The sequence below is a fragment of the Lampris incognitus genome, chromosome 3, assembly GCF_029633865.1.
Source record: "Lampris incognitus isolate fLamInc1 chromosome 3, fLamInc1.hap2, whole genome shotgun sequence".
NCBI classification, from domain to species: domain Eukaryota; kingdom Metazoa; phylum Chordata; class Actinopteri; order Lampriformes; family Lampridae; genus Lampris; species Lampris incognitus.
In genome coordinates, this window is record NC_079213.1 from 113,836,677 (window position 1) to 113,860,547 (window position 23,871).

Here is a 23,871-nt window from a genome sequence, read left to right on the forward strand (position 1 = left end):
CTCTAGCTGCCTCTGGACATGCTTTCCTCCTCTCCTTCTCCTTCGCCCAACAGTAGCATAGTTTCCACCGACACCCTGCTGGTTAATAGTACCGGTGGCGGTCGTTGGTAACCCGGGCCTCGACCGATCCGGTATGTAAGTCTTATTTATGATCCGCATATTTGATTTGGCAAAGATTTTACACCGGATGCCCTTCCTGACGCAACCCTCCCCATTTGTCCGGGCTTGGGACCGGCACTAAGGATGCACTGGCTTGTGCATCCTCAGTGGCTGGGTTGTTGTGTCCGTGTGTGCGTCCAGAGAAATAACCACGCACACGCACACGCACGTCTACTTGTCAATAAACATGGCTGAAGATAACATCGTTGCATTCTTGCCGGTGCACCACAGTGGTCCCATACTCCCGACCAGCTACAGCTACAGTCCAGGCTACTAATCCTCCCACACAGGCAAGAAAAACAAAAAAAACAACAGCACGGTGGATAATAGTTAGCCGGCCGTTTTCTTGCCCGGTGCGGGATTCGATACGGGGTGTACTGCGTCACAAGGCGACATCACTAACCGCTCGGCTAAAGGGTCAGACCCGTTAACTACGGGCTAACGTGTCTTATTAGTAGTTTACAATAGTAATAACAACAACGATAGTTGTTACTGTTATTTATTTCTTTATTCTTTAAGCGGTTCAGATAATGGATGGGTTTATTATTATTATATATTTATTTATCATTTAATTAAAGGAGAAATATATCTTCTTTATTCTTTATAAAAATAATCACTCTGAAATGTTTCATTTCATGAGCCCCTGTATCCAAAAATACCAGCCACGCTATGCTGATGACGGTGTGAAGAACGTGTGTCTGAAAACCGAGTTGACGTGTTTCGTCATTTCCTGAAGAGCCCGCCATGGTTCATTCAAAAGGAAACCGTGTGAGTCACTTCCGCTTTTTGGCAACGAAACGTCACGTTTGTAAATGTAACCTCCGCTGCTCGTGTGAAATAGCTCCCGTTATCTATTCTGGTTTTATTCTAAATAGGGTCCCGTCATAAATCCGAGTTATGATCCTGTTAAAGGTCTCTATTCTGGTCTTTCCCATAAATAGGTTCGGCGTTATAAATCTGACGTATCATCGTGTTAATTACCTCTGTGTTTTCTAGTCTCATTAATAAATTCAGAGAAACACGCAGGACGCTCGTCTCCGCCCACGCGCCTCCCCTCCTTTCCGGGTGCGCGTGATTCACACGGTGCGTCACCGCTGCGCGCTCCCGACGTGCAGCGCGCTCCCGACGTGCCATCTTGTCGAGCGAGTCGGGGCAGGCAGAGCGGCTGGTTAGCCTGTTAGCTTGTTAGCCTCCTAGCTTCGCTCCCGCAGCCGCTCCGGCCGAGGCGGATATCTGTCCGTCTGTCAGCTAAGAGTGAGCTTGTCCGTACCGCAGACGGGCTCGGCTTCCCGGGGAGGAGGGGGAGGGGAGGCGCTTCTCTCTCCGCGGCGGCTGGATATATCGTTCTCCCCGCAGGGCGACGGACGTGGCTTTGTTTACATCATGGTGTCGCCCATGCTGGCACCGAGGTAAAGGCAAGAGAGGGTCGGCTAACTTAGCTGGAGAGCCAGGCGGCTTTGGGAGGGGAGAGCGGGCGGAGGACGGGCCCGCCTCGGACTAAAGTGCTGAGAGTAACCGCTTAGGAAGAACTGCGACACGGGCCCGCTTGCTAATCCGGGGCCGGGACGGAGTGTGACGAGGAAGGCCGGTGTGGTCCCATCAGACCCGGAGGAGGAGGAGGAGAGGGGCGGTCGGTCGGCCGGTCGGGCGGTTCGGCGCTGTCACTGGGAGAGCGCAGCCGAAAGTCGGGCTGACGGGGAGCCGCTCGCTGGTTCTCACACGGAGCGGGGAGGGAGGCGTGTGGACAATGTGGCGCGCCTGTCTGCGCCGTATTTCCCAGGCGTGAGTTTGCTCGTTTCACAGTTGACCCGCAGCACTCGTCCGTTTCTCTTCCCTGGGCACAGCAGCCGCGGACTGACGCAGACTTTCCGACATGTCGAAAATGCCGGCGAAGAAGAAGAGCTGTTTCCAGATCACCAGCGTGACACAGGCTCAGGTGGCGGCCAGCAGCGTCACCGACGACACCGAGAGCCTGGACGACCCGGATGAGTCCCGGACCGAGGACGTGTCGTCCGAAATATTCGACGTGTCACGGGCCGACCTGGGTGTATGCGAGCGGAGTTCGTCTGAGGAGACCTTAAACAACGTGGGGGAATCTCAGGAGGGGCAGCCGTTAGCAACAGGTCCTGTAAACGGTGGGTTCTCTAGTAAAAGTATCGGCCCGGCTCACATCGGCCTGGGTCACGTACCCCAACACGTTTCGGGGGGATTTGGGCCCGGCTCAGCTGTAAGTCAGCCCACCGTTACCGGCTCGGCCACCCAGCCACCGGTCCCTGTGACTGTGGCTACCAGTGGGGCTCCGGCCCCTGTAGGCACCCCCTCTGCGTCCACCACAAGCTGTAGTTCTCGATTCAGGGTCATTAAACTCGACCACGGTACCGGGGAGCCCTTTCGCCGGGGCAGATGGACGTGCACTGAGTTCTATGAGCGGGACTCGGAGGGCTCCAGCGTTGGCAGGACTGTGGACAGCATAAAGCCGGCTGTGACCCTCGATCAAAGCACAGATAGGGATAGTGGATTGGGGACCACTGGAGGCTCGGTTGTGGTTCCCAGCACTGTCTCTGCACAGGGTCAGGAGTCCACCGGGGACAGTGGCTACTCAGCCGCTCACCACCCTCGGCCCCAGGAGCCTCTGCAGCATGGCTATGGCTTGGCCCCTCAGATTGGGAGCGGAGCAAGTGCCTTCCAACCCACAAGGTTTTCAACTACCACGTCACAGCAGCCACAACAGGCTCAAGTCAACCTGCAACCTGCCGCTACTCAGACCCCCCTTCCCAGTGGCCCCAATGGAGTGTCCCAAGGTGCAGCGCTGCAGAAATCTCCCATCATGCCTCCTGCTACGCAGGCCCAGCAGTTTGCCTATTCCCCCCACCCCCCTGGCCTCTCATCCAGCCAGTCAGACTTTCGTCAACAGCATTTTGTTCCTCTCCAGCCGCAGGGCTCAGGCACTCAGAGCCTCCCCATGGCCTCCCTTTCTACAGGGCCTGCAGTGAACCAGGGCTCCCCGCCTGTCATCACGCCGGCTGGCCATGGAGCTCAGGGGCTGGGTATGGTTACCCAGGGTGGGGAGGTTCCTTCAGCCAGGGGCCTGCTGCTTCAAGTGGGTAGTGGGTCTGCTGGTGTCCCTCTACTTCCAGGAAGTGGCCTCCAGCAGCCTGTCAGTCTGCCTCAGCCTTCGGGAGGTGTGGGCATTGCCACTGCACCTTCCATCCCTGCTGCCACCACTCACAGTGGCGCCCAGAATGTGCCTGCCACAGTGCCCAGCGCCAACACCCCCCCAGGTATGCCTAGCCAGGCGACTGGTGCAGGGGGATATGCCCAGGCACCGGGGGCCAGTGGAGGAGCAGAAGACAGCAGGCAGAAATCTGACGCCCTTCCTCAGCCTGGTACTGGCTCCCTACCCGGGAAAGATGGTGTGAAGCCTTTCATCCCTGAGAGTCTCGGTCTGCCCACTCCCACTGTCAACAGTTTGTTTGGAATACCTATTCCCATCGATGGGGATGAGGACAGGTAAGAGAGAGCGAGTGTGTGTGTGTGTGTGTGTGCTACTTCTGGTCCATCTTTATACAATCTGTGATGCAACAATGTGCTGTGGATGTCAGTGTGACCATCTCTGAAGTAAACAGAGCGGTCTGTTGAGAGACGGAGTTGGAGCGAGGCCCTCATATTAAACATTGCCCTGGCATTCTGCAGCGGTGTGGTCATGCTCGGCAGTCTTCAGCATGCCTCCCCCTCTTGACCAGCGCCAGTGTTAGGCATGCTATGTTTGGAAGTGTTTGGTTGTCTTTAAAAAAGAAAGAGTAAAAAGCAGGTCCTGCAGAGTTATGTTGAGAGTATATGTGGAGTTTGGGAAGGGGGGGGCAGGTTGGCGGTGTCGGGGACTGGGGTTTTGGGGATTGGGAGCTGGTACAGAGGAAAGGAATTTTGTTTTGCATAATGTCATTAATAGACTGCTCACAAAACAGTGGACGCTACCCAATCTTGTTTGTGTATGGGTGGGGGTGGGGGTGGGGGGAGTGTTTACAGCTGAAGCTTTCACACTGAATGGGAATAACTCTTGATGTAGGCTGGAGGGGAGGTGGCCAGCCCCCCTCGTTCTAACCCCCCCTAAATCTTGTAAATACAACCTGTCCAGTAGTATGCAGTGTTCAGCACCAGTTTCCCCATGAGGACCGTGTCACATTAAGCCCGGAGACGTTTCCTATGGATTGTACCGAAACACATAGCCCGGGTATTCTTAGGTTTGCTGGACGGCTGTTGCAGCCTGAGCCCAGCTTAACCATCCTGAGTAGGACCAGCACAGACAGACGTGTTGCACGTTTCACGTAGCCCGAGTTAATGACCCGGACGCATACTGTGTTTTATCACTGGCCTCATTCCTCAGCACTGGCTGCAAGTGTGACAGGCGGAACATGTGTGTGTGTGTGTGTGTTTGTGTGGGTGTGTGGGTCAGTGGCGGCTGGTGCTAAAAATGTTTGGGGGGGCCTAATGTACCTCGGCGCAGCACACCTGACAGCTGCTTTAATGTCCACACAATCACCAAGGTATTCAGAAGGACAGTGTAGCCTATAGATTTTATCAGGGCTCGTAGACGGTGGGTGATTGACAGTTGAGACGAGGCGTCGTGGTGGGTGTGAACATGATTGACAGCCACGAGAATTGTCCAATCACATCAGATCAAAAAGCATTAAAACAATACCAAGTCACTGCCAATAAAAGTGGGAGTGTCTGGGGCGCACAGAACTGCGCCCCCTGGAAAACCTGAAGAAACCAATCAGACAGCAGCCTCAGGTCACCTGCTCGCCACAAGTTTGAGGGCTTACATAAGGTATGGTTTGGCCGGCGCCCCTCACCCAGGAAGTATATGTATTCAGACAGGAAGTATATGTATTCAGACAGAAACCACCCAAACACCATTTGAACCAATATTTAATGCTGCTGACAGGCGCTCACAGACTGACAACGCTTTTATTCCATCATTATACACCTACATTATATTTAACATGTTTAAGTAGGAGGCGGCACGGTGGTGCAGTGGTTAGCATGATCGCCTCACAGCAAGAAGGTCCTGGGTTCGAGCCCTGGGTAATCCAACCTTGGGGGTCGTCTTGGGTCGTCCTCTGTATGGAGTTTGCATGTTCTCCGGTGTCTGCGTGGGTTTCCTCCCACAGTCCAAACACATGTAGGTCAGGTGACTCGGCCATACTAGGTTGTCCCTAGGTGTGAACGTGTGTGTGTGTGTGTGTGTGGGGGGGTCGGCCCGGCCCTGTGATGGCCTGGCGGTCTGTCCAGGGTGTCTCCCCGCCTGCCGCCCAGTGACTGCTGGGATGGGCTCCAGCGTCCCGCGACCCTGAGAGCAGGATCAGCGGTTCAGATAATGGATGGAGGGATGTTTAAGTAGATTTACATCTCTTGGTATTTGAAGGGGGCGGCGCCCCAGCGCCCTGTACTGGCCAGCCGCCACCGTTGTGGGTGTGTGTCCATCTGTGTCTGTATGTGTATCCGTGTGTGTGTGTGTGTGTGTGTGTTGTCAGTAGACGGGTGAGGTCTGATCATCATATTCCTGAAGCTAATAAGCGTTAACCAGGAGCACAGCAGCAGGCAGCAACTGAAACAGCCTGTGTTGTTCCTGCTGCCATGTCACAGAGGGAACAGCAAGTGCCTGTTTCCTAATCATGTGTGTGTGTGTGTTGGTTTAAGGGAGACGCAGAGTGAATGACAGTGTGGGCCAACTGTCTGTGTAACCATGGCGACCTGACACTGGTGGCAGCAGGACAGTGAGGCGGTGAGGAGGATAGACAGTCAGACAGACAGATAGACAGACAGGCACACTGCCAGGCAGGCAGACAGACACATCTAAACAGTCAGACAGACAGATAGACAGACAGGCACACTGCCAGGCAGGCAGACAGACACATCTAAACAGACAGATAGACAGACAGGCACACTGCCAGGCAGGCAGACAGACACATCTAAACAGACAGACAGACAGATAGACAGACAGGCACACTGCCAGGCAGGCAGACAGACGCATCTAAACAGACAGACAGACAGATAGACAGACAGATTGTGTGCAGGCAGAGTGGACTTGGCCAGACTGAGTCAGCACGGCAGTCCTCTGTTTAACTATTTGGCTCCCGGATCCTGGCACGGTACTGGTCCGGATCCTGGCACGGTACTGGTCCGGATCCTGGCACGGTACTGGTCTGGATCCTGGCACGGTACTGGTCCGGATCCTGGCAAGGTACTGGTCCGGATCCTGGCACGGTACTGGTCCATGCTGAGCTAGGAGTTGGTGTCCGTCCGTGGAACGGCAGTGTTTTCGTCGCTGAGCTGTCTCGTTGTCCCAGAGACGTCTGAAGGTTTCCGGGTGTACACGCGTGTGGGTAGCATGTCGCTGTGCTAGTTTTGCTTAACTTCAGACGGGGGCTTTTGGGCTCTAGGGCAGGTTGATAGGTGCTGTGTTGATTTACAAGTGTTATAAGATGCCAGGAAGGGTATCCGACATAAAATGTTCCCAGATCATGATGCCGATTGACAAGACCGCCATCGGTGCTGTGCCCTCACAAAGTACCGATGGGAGCTATCGGATCCGCTGTGGCGACCCCTGGGGAACAGGGTACAAGCCCAAAGAAGAAGAAGATAAGATATAATTAAGTTGTCTTTCTAACGCTTAACTGCCCAGGTAAGCCCTCCAAAGCAGCAGGAGTCATCTGTTTGGGGGACACTGTCCCCACATGACCCTCATGAGTGTGGCTCCTAAAATGTCCAACGTTCACCTGCAGCGAGAGGCACATTGTTCTGTGCACGAGCTCGAGCCCGCCAGGGAATCGCTTCCTGGTCTCATTGTTTGGCTCTAGTCTGAATTAAAGCGCATCACAAAAGTTGAACAAAGCCTATGGAGGGGTGGGTGGGGTGGCAGCGCCAAACGGTTAGCGTCTCCACCCGGCACGCTGTGCTGTCCCGCCATAGAAAGAGAGCCGGCTGCCCTGGGGGACACAGCAGTTCTGTTATATAGGAGGACTGGCTCTTGAACTGATTACAACTCCCCGGACAGACCCCCACCCCACCCCACCTCCCACCTCTGTATGTATTATCTCACTAGAAAGTTGACGGGGCGTGGTGGACAGACACTTCACATTGTTGGGACTGTTATAAATAGAGAAGCACCGACTCCAGTTTTGGCCCATTTGTGTTTTGTTCTTGACAGCATACATAAACGTTTTTGTAGCTTTTCTTTTTTTTTTGTTAGATATTTTCTTCCCCCTTTTTCTCCCCAATTGTACTTGGCCAATTACCCCACTCTTCTGAGCTGTCCCGGTTGCTGCTCCACTCCCTCCTGCTGATCCGGGGAGGGCTGCAGACTACCACATGCCTCCTCCCATACATGTGGAGTCACCAGCTGCTTCTTTTCACCTGACAGTGAGGAGTTTCACCAGGGGGACGTAGTGCGTGGGAGGATCACACTATTCCCCCCAGTTCCTTCTCCCCCCGAACAGGCACCCTGATCGTCCAGAGGAGGCGCTAGTGCAGCGACCAGGACACATACCCACATCCGACTTCCCACCCGCAGACACGGCCAATTGTGTCTGTAGGGACGCCCGACCAAGCCGGAGGTAACGCGGGGATTCGAACCGGCGATCCATGTGTTGGTGACCGACATAATAGACCGCCGGGAGACCCGGACACCCTGTAGCTTTTCTTTAGTGGAAATTTCAGTTGTATGTTCATAATGAAACATCGACATTTAAATAACTTGTACATTTTCCCCGAATCTGCAGCAGGTTACAGGACCGTCTGTCTCTCTCTCTCTCAAACCAACGTCGAAATAAAAACATGCTCCGGGTTACTGGACAGAGTTTTGTTGTACAAATAAAATGAATTGCAGCATATCCCACTTTACCCAACACGTTTTACCTGCCCAAAATAACCGTCCGTTTTCGCCACGTTTCAGTGTGTTTGTGTGTGGCTGTGACGTTGCTGTCTGGGCCACTGTGGGCACGACGTGGACCGTCGCATGCGTGTGAACGTGACCAGCACAGACTCGGATATATCCCAGACTGACCGGACCGTCGCTGGTCCTGACCCATCCAGCTGAACATCGGCTGATTCGGGTCACCGGCAGATCAGCCGGTGCATCTCTAATTATAAAGAGGTGCTCACTGGAATGGGGCAGCACCGTGGCGCAGTGGTTAGCGCAGTCGCCCCACAGCAAGAAGGTCCTGGGTTCGAGCCCTGGGGTTGTCCAACCTTGGGGGTCATCCCGAGTCGACCTATGTGTGGAGTTTGCATGTTCTCCCCATGTCTGCGTGGGTTTCCTCCGGGTGCTCCAGTTTCCTCCCACAGTCCAAATACCTGTAGGTCAGGTGAGTCGGCTGTGCTAAGTTGTGTGTCTGTGTGGTGTGGTGTGAGGGGGGGGGCCTGTGATGGCCTGGCGGCCTGTCCAGGGTGTCTCCCCGCCTGCCGCCCAATGACCGCTGGGATAGACTCCAGCATCTCCACCACCCTGAGAGCAGGATAAGCAGCTCAGATGATGGATGGATGGATGGATGCTCGCTCACTTGAATGTGGGCACTTACTATGTCAGATGGAAGTGGGATCTTCTGATTGGTTTATCAGTGCCTTGGAGCTGCTCCCTGGCAGTGTTAAAGGTCATATAATTTCCATTTCGTCTTAGTTTTCAACATTCGACATCGTCTTTCCGTCCAAGAACCAGAACCCGGTTTACCAGGTTGTGTAAAAACCAGTCGGTTCGTGTCTCTCTGACTGACCGGCATTGTTCCCTGATCCTGGTCGGAGCTAACGGTGAACTTTATTCATTTACCAGGTTGTAGTATTGAAGGAAAGGAGGTAGCAGAACATGTTCTTGTCAGCTAAATCAGTACAGGTTCTTGCTTCACGGTGAAACAGCCGTTTCTCAGCCTGCCGTCTGTGTTTACTCTGTTCGTTCTGCAGCGCTCAGCCACCGAATGAATGCCGGCACACTCTGGTCCTGACTGGTAACCAGTCACTCTGACAGGTAACCATATATTATTAGGAGGTGCTGTCGTGTTCACTTTTTAACAATCTATTTGGGTGGTAAAACAAACAAACACCCCGACACACACACACGCTAGCAAGTTGTGGTCTCGTATCTGAAAATAACCACAGTGTCTTATTTTAATCTGGATTTACACCTCGTCGCTGTGTAAAGGCCTTTGTGACAGAACTGGTGGTTGAAGACGTGTTATAAATACGCGGGACGTGACTGGCACCCCCTTGCAGAAGCCTTGTGCGCTTGCGGCGAGCTTGGGCAGGACGGGTGGATGGGAGGGGAGTCAACGTGGGGTGTTCCGGCTCTCGGGGCGGGCGCCCATCGGCCCGACCTCTCCTGACCTGCCGCTGCAAGCCGTTCTGTCCTGAATGAAAGTCATCACTAGACTACGATTATCGTGTGACAACATCACAGAACCTAGATGACTGCAGTAATGACACCCAAATCCTAGATACATGTGTGATGATATCGCCCACACTCTGCTCAATGTGTGTGTGTGTGTGTGTGTGTGTGTGTGCTCACATTAATGTAAATAAAAAGCTAACTTTAGAACAGTGCTTCCATGACAGCTATTTGTTAGTAACTTGTGTTTCTGTGCTACACAAGTGCTCAAAATATCACAAAATAAAGATTTGCTGATAGGTTTTATTTTGTATATTTCCCCCCCCTTTTCTCTCCAGTTGTACTTGGCCAATTACCCCACTCTTCCGAGCCGTCCCGGTCGCCGCTCCACCCCCTCTGCTGATCCGGGGAGGGCTGCAGACTACCACATGCCTCCTCCCATACATGTGGAGTCACCAGCCGCTCCTTTTCACCTGACAGTGAGGAGTTTCACCAGGGGGACGTAGCACGTGGGAGGATCATACTATTCTCCCCAGTTCCCCCTCGCCCCCGAACAGGCGCCCCGATTGGCTAGAGGAGGCGCTACTGCAGCAACCAGGACACATACCCACATCCGGCTTCCCACCCGCAGACATGGTCAATCGGCTCTGTGCATAACTGTAGTCCACTGACTTCCTGTTTCTACTGCAGTGGTCATACCAGTTTCCTGTGTGTTGGCGTGTGCTGTTGACAGTGGCATAATTTTCGGGATGCCTGCAAGATTTACCACGGATAAATGTCAACCACATGAACAGAACTGTCCACAAACGTTCACCTGCACCTGCCAGCAAACGGGTGAAAAGTGCCAAGTTGTACATATCAAGTTATGTCCACTGTTCTGTCCGTCCGTCCGTCCGCCCGCTCATCCTCATAATTGTGGACGTAACTTGATATGTACAACTTGGCACTTTTCACCCGTTTGCTGGTAGGTGCAAGTGAAAGTGTGTGGACAGTTCTGTTCATGTGGTTGACATTTATCCGTGGTAAATCTTGCAGGCATCCCGAAAATTATGCCACTGTCAACAGCACACGCCAACACACAGGAAACTGGTATGACCACTGCAGTAGAAACAGGAAGTCAGTGGACTACGGTTCTGCACAGAGTCGATTGTGTCTGTAGGGACGCTCGACCAAGCCGGAGGTAACACAGGGATTCGAACCGGCGATCCCTGTGTTGGTAGGCAACAGAATGGACCGCCAGGAAATCTCAGTTTTTTCTGTCGACTACAATCCTGGGAACTGTTAGGTTGGAAAGAAAACCTGCATGTTCTCTCTCTCTCTCTCTCTCTCTCTCTCTCTCTCTCTCTCTCTCTCTCTCTCTCTCTCTCTCTCTCTCTCTCTCTCTCTCTCTCTCTATATATATATATATATGTATATATATACACACACACATGGCCTTCACACACACATGATGGAGAACCACTGCCTTAGAAAAGTGCTGAGGGAACTCATAGTGAAAAATACTAAGTTTCTGCTTTAGGACTCGCAGCTCGAGCAGTCTGCTGGCCCTCCCGGACACAGTACCAAGTGACAGATGAGTTTCTTCAAGATGCTGGCGATATTTAGTAGATGACTATTGGTCCTTTGGGCGGCACCGTGGTGCAGTGGTTAGCGCGGTCGCCTCATAGCAAGAAGGTCCTGGGTTCGAACGCCAGGGTAGTCCAACCTTTGGGGTCGTCCCGGGTCATCCTCTGTGTGGAGTTTGCATGTTCTCCCCTGTCTGGGTGAGTTTCTTGTGGGTGCTCCGGTTTCGTCCAAAGACATGTTGGTCAGGTGAATCGGCGGTACTAAATTGTCCCTAGATGTGAATGTGTGTGTGTGTGTGTGTGTGTGTGTGTGTGTGTATGGGCCTGTGATGGACTGACGGCCTGTCCAGGATGTCTCCCCACCTGCTGCCCAATGACTGCTGGGATAGTCTCCAGCATCCCGCGACCCAAACTGGGATAAGTGGCTCGGATAATGGATGGATGTTGCCCAACTCTACTCTCCATAAATATAATTTCTATTGATTTTTCTCCATCATTAGTTGGTGCTTCTCTCTGTGGCCTTCTTAGCAATAGAAGAAAGCCTCTTTATTTTGTCATTGTGTTCTTACAACGAATTGCATTTTTACAATGAATGTGTTCTCTGCATGTAACCCATCCTATTGTATGGGAGCAGTGGGCAGCTGCAGCGCCTGCCCAGAGACCAACTCCAGTTCTTCTTTCCATTGCCTTGCTCAGGGGCACAGACAGGAGTATTAACCCTAACATGCATGTCTTTTTGATGGTGGGAGAAAACCGGAGCACCCGGAGGAAACCCACGCAGACACATGGAGAACATGCAAACTCCACACAGAAAGGACCTGGGATGGCCTGGGATTCGAGCCTATGACCTTCTTGCTGTGAGGCAACAATGCTGACCACTGGGCCACCATGCTACCTTTTTTTTTTAAAGAAAGAATAGGCAGGTGTGTTTTGTGGCATTGACGGTACTGGTCTATGCCCTCCCTTCTCTTCTATTGACCAGTATTGACCAGCTCTCCTGGTGTTACCATAGGTTTGGCAAGGGTGCAGGGCATTGTAATCTGCACTCAGTTTCCAGAGCAGTATGTGTTGAGGCTACCAGTTCACCTGAGACATGAAAACAGTCTTTGTATGCCACCAGAACAGATGAACTGCCCCAGGCCCCCAGCTCTGGGGGAGTCGTTCATATCGCCTGTGATCTGGAGTACGCCATGGGCCTCTTTCTAACCAACTCTCAAATCCTCTTCTAAACAGGCTGACAAGTCAGTTGGTATTTACCCCCAGGCAGCCAGAGTCCCCCACTCCCTCTGCTACAACCATTCAGGCAGTGTTTTACAGCGTAGCTTGTTCGAAGCCCTGAAAATGACCTCTGAAACATGATTTACATCAGGGTTGAGGATCATGCATGTCAGATTGCTTACAGCATGACACTTGGGCTTTCGACGTTGACTGCGAGAGAAGTTCCAGCCAGAGAAAAGGGCTGCATGGGAGTCGAGCAGTGCGTAGAGCCAGTAGGACTGTTGTATGGTATTTACCTCCAGGCACCTCGCTTGCCATCGCCGACCGACTGACTTAACTGATGTAGTGTTTTCTTGTTTTAAACCCTAAATTGTCGAGTAAAAGCTCATGCAGAGCACGAGAGCTGTTCTCGTCTTAGTGCATTACTTCACGTTTGTGTAGCTCCACACAGACACCTGGTAGCTGCCCAGTGCAACCGGAGGCTGTTGCTGGTGGCCTCCGAGAAGCTCTGCTGGAGCAAAGAGACTAAATGCCTTGCTCAAGGTCATTTGAATGGTGGTTGATAAGGGAGGGAAGGCTGATATATCCATTCACCTTCATTGCTAAAATGAAACCTGCATTAGATAATCCACATGAAAAGAACATGCCCAAAGTCAGTCAGTGCAAGTTAGTGATGTACTGTTCCTAGCTAGTGTGGGATCACAGACAAGCTTCTCTAAGCATCACGTCACTGCTAATTGGTGGAAACAATGAAAAATCCGTAATTTTAGCAAAAAGTTGAGCCTCGGAGTTGCTTCCAGTCCTGCTGCATTGAGTGATGAGGTCTCCACTGAATGTGAAGATGAACCCGTCCTCAAGGACGTTCTGCATAGTTTGTTTTAATCTAGAGTAGCCAGCCCTCTCCATCTAGTCAAGCTAATGAAGGGTCTGGAGAAACTTGTCAAAACATTGGAATAACGACACCTCAGACATCCTGAGGCAGCTATTCGAGTGACTTTTGAGTTTGAAAAAAAAAAGCACCTGCCTCCGGAAATGGCACCTCTTGTTAGTTTTCCTGTTTGGAGACACCCAAGTTTGCTTCCTTGTCTTAGCAGTGCTAGCAACAAAAATGGATAATTGTGTTTACTTGTTAAAATGGGAAGATTTTCTGCAAGCACAGAAAACCTAAAATGCTTTAAAATTGAGTTTTTTTTTTGGTTGTCATCTCATCCAAGCCAAAATTTGGCTAGCATGGAACAAATAAGTTGTTGTTGGCAGGACAGTAAAATACAGCACCAGGCTCCGCCCTCTTTTCTCCCAAGTCTAATTTCATAGGTTTGAAGTATGATGACAGCCCACTGCGTCTCCGCCGTTTTCTAACGATTTTTTGTGCTTGAGTTTCTTCAGACCTCTGGAGGTCTGACTACCTGAGATTATGTTTGCTCCAACCCACAGGCCAGTAGGAAAGTTGATCTCATGCCCCATCGGTGGAGGTTGGCACTGTCAGGGCCATGTCCAGTTTTACCCTGTGCAGGATGGACCACTCCTTTGGAAGGTCAGATGCTGGGAGCTGCTGTGTGGCTTAAGATGAGATGCTTGTTTGCCAGTAATTCCCATTCCAACTGATAATCAATGACCTTGATAAAATAAAAGTAATGTTAATAGTAAAGATGTAGGGCGTCCGGGTAGTGTAGCGGTCTATTCCATTGCCTACCAACACAGGGATCGCGGGTTCAAATCCCCATGTTACCTCCGGCTTGGTCGGGCGTCCCTACAGATACAATTGGCTGTGTCTGCGGGTGGGAAGCCGGATGTGGGTATGTGTCCTGCTCGCAGCACTATTGCCTCCTCTGGTCAGTCGAGGCGCCTGTTCGGGGGGACTGGGGCGGGGGGGGGGGGGTAGCATGATCCTCCCACGCGCTATGCCCCCCTAGTGAAGCTCCTCACTGTCAGGTGAAAAGAAGCGGCTGGTGACTCCACATGTATCAGAGGAGACGTGGTAGTCTGCAGCCCTCCCCGGATCGGCAGAGGGGGTGGAGCAACAACTGGGACTCGGAGGAATGGGGTAATTAGCCAAGTACAACTGGGGAGAAAAAGGGGGGATGGTTGTAATGAAGTTAATTCAATTTACTTATAAATCTCAGTTTTACAAGTTAAAACCCAATAGAAGACAAACTACACAAAAAATAAGTTAAAACAAATAACACAATAATGCATCTCAGCAATAATTATTTTCATGTTTTAAAGACAGCCATTGTCCCTTAATGCCTGAATAAAATGGACTGGCTTGTTTAAATTTACTTTTTATTTGCACCAGTCCAGTATTCCCTGATGACTTGGCATACTGGTCAGATGGTCGGCATTCTTTCATGTCCTGCTGGTGACACAGTGCCAGCACATGCTGAGCAGAGAGTTGAAGACTGAAATGCATCCTGTGCTGTATGATAAGCTAACCCAATTCAATAAACTGTCAATTACTTTTGCTTCACAAAACTACTGAAGAAACAATCATGTTGGAGTATCACACTGAGTCTTTACTACAGTAGTGGCAGTAGTATTCAATTCAATTCAGTTCAATTCAAAACTTTACTGTAGACTCAGGGTCCATAACAGACAAAGAAAATTGGTAAAAGACAAACCCCAGACAATACACAGTGTAAACACAATAGAATAACACAACAGGGACAAGTCAGTGTGTTGTAAGAAGGCAGCTATACCAGTGGTCCCACTGCTGGGACCACTGGTAGCGCGTGGTACTGAGTCTTATATTAGTTAAACTCTTGATGATTACATTATCAGAGTCACCGAGCCGGCAAATACATTTATACATGAGCTTTCTTAAAGAGCCTGAAAGGTGTTGACTCCTGCAGCCACAGACATCTCACTTGTACTACACCACGTAGGTCTTTTTAGTAGTATTCTCACTGCATCATTAGAAGCTACTGGAAGCCTCTGTAAGCTTGCTTTTTTATAGTTTGACCACAGGGGGCAGTGTAAAGTGGTGCACAATATGTAGTGTGACCACAGGTGTGCAGTGTAAAGTGTTGCACAATATGTAGTTTGACCACAGGTGTGCAGTATAAAGTGTTGCACAATATGTAGTTTGACCACAGGTGTGCAGTATAAAGTGTTGCACAATATGTAGTGTGACCACAGGTGTGCAGTGTAAAGTGTGCACAATATGTAGTTTGACCACAGGTGTGCAGTATAAAGTGTTATACAATATGTAGTGTGACCACAAGTGTGCAGTATAAAGTTGTGTACAGTATGCTCTGAACAGAGACATCTTCACACTAACTGAACACACACCAAACTTGCGTGACAGAGTGTTTGCTTGTGCGTACATCATGCAGCGTTGTCTATAAACATCATCATCGTCTGTCATTTGTTCAGTAATATAATGTCCAAGATATTTCACCTTATTACATACCCCAAGATTATTATCAGACAATTTAAATCAGGACATTTTAGATGATTGGCCTCTTTGGTTCTGCAGATCATGACAACACTCTTACTAGTATTGTATTTGATGTCATGCTGCACACTGTAAACACAGCATATATCAAGGAGCTGCTGGAGACCTGCGCTACAGGGACTAAGAATGACAAGGTCATCTGCATACATAATATTGTTCACCAACGTATTACCCATCATGCACCCATATTGTCATCGTTGTTGGCATTGTTGTTCTATTAATTGTAGTAGTTATAGTATGATTTTAGTAGTTTTTAGTGCTTGAGGAACGTTTTAATGTTAAAACAACATTATTCAATTTTTTTACCTTAAAATACCAGCTTCAAAGTCATTATGATGGTACACTGACTTGGAATTGGGAGAATAGTGCCTCTTTCATTCCCACTCTGCACCCCAGATGCCTGTTCTTGCACTATGTAACTTGCGTTGAGCTGGTACGATCTCCCGCTCGTGAAAAAATGTTTTTTTCTAGGATGGTGAAAGGATGACCCGCCCTACTCTGCCTCTGATTGGCTTACCCTTATATTCTCACCTTATCCCTAACCAATCTCATTCCTCGTGTCACCAACCAACGACCAACCAACCCAACCAACGAAGGTAATGAGTACTAGCCAATCAGAGGCAGAGTAGGGCGAATCATAACTTCGCCACCCTAGGAAAAAGATATTGCTTGCAGGAGATTATATCTGCTCAACCCAAGTTACATAGTGGAAGAACAGGTGTTCGGGGTGCAGAGTGGGAATGAAAGAGGCACCATTCTCCCTATTCCAAGTCAGTACACCATCAAAATGATTTTGAAGCTGTTATTTTAAGGTGAAATGGTTGCATAATGGTGCTTTAAGTTTGTTAAACTGAATGTCAACAAAGATGCATACAAAATATGGTTAACTTGGATATATAGCCCTAACCTTAGACACCCCCCCTCCACACACACACACACACACACACACACACACATACACACACATACATACACACACATTTTATTCTCTGTGATGTCTCCTGTCATGTTCAGCAGTGATAATATAAGGGGTGTGTATGTTGTGTGGGGCAGACACTGGGTGGTAGTGAAGAGATGCCAGATGGCTGGGCAACCATTGCAGAAATAGTGAGGGAAACGGCTAGGAAGGTACTTGGTGTGTCATCAGGACAGAGGAATGAAGACAAGGAGACTTGGTGGTAGAATGAGGAAGTACAGCAAAGTATACAGAGGAAGAGGTTGGCAAAGAAGAAGTGGGATAGTCGGAGAGATGAAGAAAGTAGACAGGAGTACAAGGAGATGCAGCGTAAAATGAAGAGAGAGGTGGCAAAGGAACGGTGTATGGTGAGCTGTATGAGAGGTTAGACACTAAGGAAGAAGAAAAGGACTTGTACCGATTGACTAGACAGAGGAATTGAGCTGGGAAGGATGTGCAGCAGTTAGGGGGATGAAGGATAGAGATGGAAATGTGCTGACAAGTGAGGAGAGTGTGTTGAGAAGGTGGAAGGAATACTTTGAGCGGCAGATGAATGAAGAAAATGAGAGAGAGAGAAGGTTGGATGATGTGGGGATAGTGAATCAGGAAGTTTAGTGGATTAGCAAGGAGGAAATGAGGGCAGCTATGAAGAGGATGAAGAGTGGAAAGGCGGTTGGTCCAGATGACATGCATGTGGAGGCATGGAGCTGTTTAGGAGAGATGGCAGTGGAGTTTTTAACTAGATTGTTTAACACAATCCTGGAAAGTGAGAGGATGCCTGAGGAGTGGGGAAGAAGCATACTGGTACCGATCTTCAAGAACAAGGGCGATGTGCAGAACTGCAGCAACTACAGAGGTATAAAGTTGATCAGCCACAGCATGAAGATATGGGAAAGAGTAATAGAAGCTTGGTTAAGAGGAGAGGTGACGATCAGCGAGCAGCAGTATGGTTTCATGCCAGGAAAGAGCACCACAGATGTGATGTTTGCTTTGAGAATGTTGATGGAGAAGTATAGAAGGTCAGGAGTCACATGGCATCTTTGTGGATTTAGAGAAAGCATACGACAGGGTGCCGAGAGAGGAGGTGTGGTATTGTATGAGGAAGTCAGGAGTTGCAGAGAAGTATGTAGGAGTGGTGCAGGATATGTATGAGGACAGTGGTGAGGTGTGCAGTTGGAATGACAGATGGGTTCAAGGTGGAGATGGGATTACATCAAGAATCGGCTCGGAGCTCTTTCTTGTTTGCAATGGTGTTGGACAGGTTGACGGACAAGATCAGGTAGGACTCTCCGTGGACTATGATGTACACGGATAATATTTTGAGAGTAAGGAGCAGGTTGAGGAGAGCCTGGAGAGGTGGAGGTATGCACTGGAGAGAAGAGGAATGAAAGTCAGTAGGAGCAAGATGGAATACCCATGCGTGAATGAGAGGGAAGACAGTGGAATGGTCAGGATGCAAGGAGTAGAGGTGACGAAGGCATATGAGTTTAAATACTTGGGGTCAACTGTCTAAAGTAATGGGGAGTGCAGAAGAGAGGTGAAGAAGAGTGCAGGCAGGGTGGAGTGGGTGGAGAAGAGTGTCAGGAATGATTTGTTACAGAAGGGTACCAGCAAGAGTTAAAAGGAAGGTTTACAAGATGGTTGTGAGACCAGCTATGTTATATGGTTTGGAGACAGTGGCCCTGATGAAAAGACAGGAGGTGGAGCTGGAGGTGGCAGAGATGAAGATGATAAGATTTTCATTGGGAGTGATGAAGAAGGACAGGATTAGCAAGGAGTATATTAGAGGGACAGCTCAGGTTGGACGGTTTGGAGACAAAGCAAGAGAGACAAGATGGAGATGGTGTGGACATGTGTGGAGGAGAGATGCTGGGTATACTGGGAGAAGGATGCTGAATATGGAGCTGCCAGGGAAGAGGAGAAGGGGAAGGCCAAAGAGGAGGTTTATGGATGTGGTGAGGGAGGACATGCAGGTGGCTGGTGTGACAGAGGACGATGCAAAGGACAGGAAGAGATGGAAACGGATGTTCCACTGTGGCGCCCCCTAACGGGAGCAGCCGAAAGTAGAAGTAGTAGTGTGTGTTGGTGGGGGGGGCGGTATTTTTGTTGCCACAGCATCCAGAAACAAGGGAGCAGCTCATTTTCCACAGACAGCTGTGAGCTGTACTTACTGTCAGGACATACATTCCACCAGCACCCAGTCAGAGAGACACTTTCTCTTTCTCTTGCGCTCTCTCTCTCTCGCTCATTCTCTCTTTTTCCCACTCTCTGGCTCTCTCTCTCCGTCATAGCATTTTTACATTATGCACATTATGAAGTATCGCGTTAAAAAAGTCTGGATGGAAACAGCTTGTTTTGATAATGCTTCCACTGATAAAGAGTTCACGTGGTAACTGGCGATCGAAACTCATTCATTGAATAAAAATGTAATGCGAATAGAATTGAATCACATGATCAGCTGTTTCTAAGCTTAACTGGTCCATCTTTTTCATGGGTGTTGGAAGTGTGGACATTTAACCTAGCACACGTAAAAGGGTTTAATTCACTTAAACAGATCTGATGGAAATAAAACTAGTTTGCATTTTATTTTCTCGCGACTTTAGAAAAGTTTTCTTAATTTGCTTGATGATTGGATGGGAATATGGCTTCTTTCTGTCTCTCTGAATTTCCCAGGAACAGGTTGTGACCAGGGTGTGATGGGTCTGCAATGTTGTTGCCTGTCCGTTTCCTGAGTTTGGAGGTGTATAAGTCCTGAATCGAGGGCAGGTTGGCACCAGTGATTTTCTCTGCAGACCTAAATGTCCGTTGTAGTCTGTCCCTGTCCTGTTTGATGGCTGATCCAAACCAGACAGTGATGGATGTGCAGAGGACAGACTGGATTATTGCAGTGTGGAACTGAATCAACAGTTCCTGAGGCAGGTTGAACTTCCTGAGCTGGTGGAGAAAGCACATCCTCTGCTGGGCCTTTTTGATGGTTGTGTCTACACTGGATGCCCACCTTAGGTCCTGGGAGATTGTGGAACCCAGAAATCTGTAGGTTTTCACCATAGACACCACGCTGTTGAGTATGGTGAGAGGGGGTGGTATTGGGGGGCTCCTCCTGAAGTCCATTGTGATCCCCACTGTTTTGAGCGTGTTCAGCTCCAAGTTGTTATGGGCGCACCAGAGGGCCAGTTGACCAACCACCAGTCTGTATGCTGACTTGTCACCATCCCGGATAAGGCAGATGATGGTTGTGTCATCTGCAAACTTCAGGAGTTTAACAGACGGGTCACCTGAGGTGCAGTTATTGTGCAGAGGGAGAAGAGTAGAGGGGAGAGCACACATCCCTGAGGGGGCGCCAGTGCTGATTGTGCGGGTGCTGGATATGATTTTCCCCAGCCTCACCAGCTGCCTCCTGTCAGGAAGTGTTTAATCCACTGGCAGATGGGGGCTGGTACAGTGAGCCGGGTAAGTTTGGAGTGGAGAATATCTGGCATGATGGTGTTGAATGCTGAGCTGGGGTCCACAAACAGGACCGTTGCGTGTGTCCCTTAGGAGTTGAGGTGTTGGCGGATGTAGTGCAATCCCATGTTGACTGCATTATCCACTGACACACACACACACACACACACACACACACAAAACACTCACAACCCCACCTTCACCTTCAGGTCATTGGAGCACACCAGCAGCCCCTCTTGCCTCACACCTTAGTACCCCATGTCTGTGGTGGAACCAGAATGTGAGGTATGTACAGTCCCAGTGTTAAGGAAGTCCCCGGTCTAAAGATAACTCACTGACAGGTCCTCATTATCACTCTGTACCTGACACATACACAAGAGAAGGGGCATGGGGGGGTGAACTGTGGGGTGAGGAGGACAGCAGATACCTAATTTTGCCATGGCTCGCATTAAGGACATTTGAATAAAATGCTTCTTATTGGTTGCTGTCTTGTGACGGGCAGAGGTTTTATAAAACAGCAGTTTAAAGACAACACCCTCTTACTAGAGGATATGTCAACATGTCAGAGCACCCACTTTTGTCAAAAATGGACCCAGATTCAGCCTAGTGGTCCCTCCGGCTTGGTCGGGCATTCCCTACAGACACAATTGGCCGTGTCTGCAGGTGCGAAGCCGGATTTTGTTATGTGTCCTAGTCGCTGTACTAACACCTCCTCTGGTCGGATGGGGCGCCTGTTCGGGGGGGGGGGGATGATCCTCCCATGCGCTACGTCCCCCTGGTGAAACTCCTCACTGTCAGGTGAAAAGAAGCGGCTGGCAACGCCACATGTATCGGAGGAGATGTGGTAGTCTGCAGTCCTCTCTGGTTCGGCAAAGGGGCTGGACCAGCAACCAGGACAGCTCAGAAGAGTAGGGTAATTGGCCGAATACAACTGGGGGGGGGATAAAAAAAAACAAACTGAAGTCACGGCCCCTGAACTTACCACCCTGGCAGCTATTGAGTAAAACAGGCAACGAATGCAATCAATCTAGTATTGAGTTCACCATATTTTCCAGAATCTAACTTGGCATCTACCATCACTGTCTATGGGTCACTGGGCGGGATTTTGAGAAGGTCATAGGGAGGAGAGCTAGTCTGATATTATATACTTTACTAACCCCCATGGGGAAATTACGCTCTGCATTTAACCCATCCTAGCTGTGTTGCTAGGAGCAGTGGGCAGCCGCCGTGCAGCACCTGGGGACCGACTCCAGTTTGTCTTGCCATGCCTTGCTCAGGGGCACAGACAGGAGTATTAACCCTAACATGTATGTCTTTCTGATGGTGGGGGACACCGGAGCACCCGGAGAAAACCCACTGCAGACACGGGAAGAACATTTTGTTTGCATGTAAGAAGATGGTGACGACATTGAGCTGTGACCCGCATCCAGACGAGTTAATTAAGCTGTCTAAAAAAGAAAACTGTGAGTGAATGTGACTTTTAGTGACGGTCGGATAGTGTCATCGCTACGCAGTCTTGTCCTCCCCCCATTCTGTCTCATTGGCCGACGGCAAAAGTCTGACATGGTCAAACTCGGGTAGCGGTGGCAGAAATGGAGAGAAGCTGTGTGTTTATGCATGTTGTCGACAGCTGCCCGACCCCTCCTGTGCCGCTGACGCTGCCAGGGATGGCAGCAGAGCTACTGCCAGGCTCCCACTGTAATGAATGAAGGTGGTAATTCGCTGCTTCCTATTGTGCAAAGCCCCTAAGGCGTCACAGAGTTCTTCACAGGGTGAGATTGTCCAACTTTTTGTATTTGTTCAAAACCATGTTATGACTATGTGACTGCTGTCATGTTTTCTGCACAGGGCTGGAAACCAACTTGTTTAGGCTTGATTTGGATGTCTAATCAGGTAACTGAAATCATCTGCTTGTGTGCAGTAAAGGGACTTTATGGTGCTAAGCTGGGATTCATATGCCAGGGAGAAATGTTGGAATGCACGAGTTTGATCATTTTCAGGCTGAAATGCGTTTGCATGGAACTGAAGATGTTAAAGCCAGAGATAATAATGACATATCTATAAAGGACGTCCCCGGGTTACGAACGAGTTCTGCTTTTGAGTCTGTACTTAAGTCGAATCTGTATGTAAGTCGAAACCGTTACATACAGTTCACATCTAGCGTCATTAGTCAAATGTTTGTCTTAGTATATGGTACATATCCTCCCTAAAACATCATAAACATAGTAATGCTTGTCTTAGTATATAGTACATATCCTCCCTAAAACGTCATAAACATAGTAATGCTTGTCTTAGTATATAGTACATATCCTCCCTAAAACATCATAAACATAGTAATGCAGAGATGATAATAAATGTAACTAGAAAACTTTAAAGAAACATTTCTTACATTTCGAACTCCCCACCTGCCACTGTCCCGGTAGCGGGTCGCGAGCGGTGGAGGCCGGCCGTTTGACACTTTGACACCAGAAACGAGAGCCCTCTTTGGGTTCGCCTCCCCGCCTCATCGGGTGAGTGAAAAAAGGATAAGAGCATTTCACCTCCCTCTGAACACTTTCCACTTTCGTTTGAGTCGTGATGGTTTTCCTTCGGTGCAGCGCCATCACTTGCATCAGATTTACGCTTTGAAACCACGATTACGAGGGTAAACACACGAAAGTCTTAAGTCAAAACACAACGCACAAAGTGTTTACGCTACCGACTTAAAATGGCGACGATGGCGTGGGGTTGTTCTCCCTCAGGCCGGGGGACCGCCTAAAACGTGCAGTGTTTTGAGCATCACACAAAGTAGTCCGTCCGTTCGTTAGTATGAACCACTGTGTGCAACTTGATTTTTAAAAATAACAGGCTTTACGGAGGTCGGTTCGTTAGTACAGGAGTTCGTAAATCGGGCGTTCGTAACCTGTATATAGATGTTGTATATAGAACAACAAAACATCAAACATTGTCTGATGAAGCATATTTGTTGATGTAACAATTTTTCTCTTTAGAATGATAGGCCCTAGTTCACTTTCCTGTATCTGTACTGATACATCTTACCACTTCCGGTGTGGGAAGATGGCGGTGCAAATTCATGGTTGCGGCAGCCTCACCCAGTACCGTCCATGCAGTGTCTTTGTCCACGTCTGTGTCTGTTTTTCTTCGTTTGGTGGCTGGGAGAGCTGGCATTGGGTCGGCTGGGAGAGCTTGGTCTGCTGCGTCCTGTGGGCCCAGGGACCACGGCCCTGCTTGGAGCTGTGCCCAAAGGGGAAACACCGAGGGCTGTCTGATAGGACATGGAAGTGGGGCAGGCTAAGCTAACTGCTCGCCCTTGCAGACCGGCAGTTCCGATAACACCGAGGGTGGTCTGGTGGCGGCCTCGCCTAGCCTTGACTGTGTTTTTAGTGTAGTTGTGTGGAGTGCGGGGAGGTGTGTCGAAGGTGTCTGGCTGGGAGAGCTGGCGTTGGATCAGCTGAGGGAGCCTGGTCTGCTGCGTCCTGTGGGCCCAGGGACCACGGCCCTGACCGGAGCTGTGCCCAAAGAGGAAACACCGAGGGCTGTTTGATAGGACGTGGAAGCGGGGCAGGCTAAGCTAACTGCTAGCCCATGCAGACGGTCAGTTCTGACAGTCATCCTGGCTGGCGTTCGCTCTCCAGGACAGTGATTTTTTTTTTGTAGTTTAGAGATGTGTGTTAATTTGGATATGTGTGTTCTTGTAGTT

General features: G+C 49.8%; 1 protein-coding gene across 1 annotated transcript in view; it reads left to right on the forward strand.

Moving 5' to 3' along the window:
- The first annotated feature begins 1,300 nt into the window (after positions 1 to 1,300).
- Positions 1,301 to 23,871, forward strand: part of LOC130110541 (TSC22 domain family protein 2-like) — a 67,192-nt gene continuing 44,621 nt past the window's right edge. The window contains exon 1 of the mRNA XM_056277676.1: positions 1,301 to 3,669. Coding sequence (XP_056133651.1) covers positions 2,033 to 3,669 — 1,637 coding nt within the window. The 5' untranslated portion in view covers positions 1,301 to 2,032. The remainder of the gene's footprint in view (positions 3,670 to 23,871) is intronic.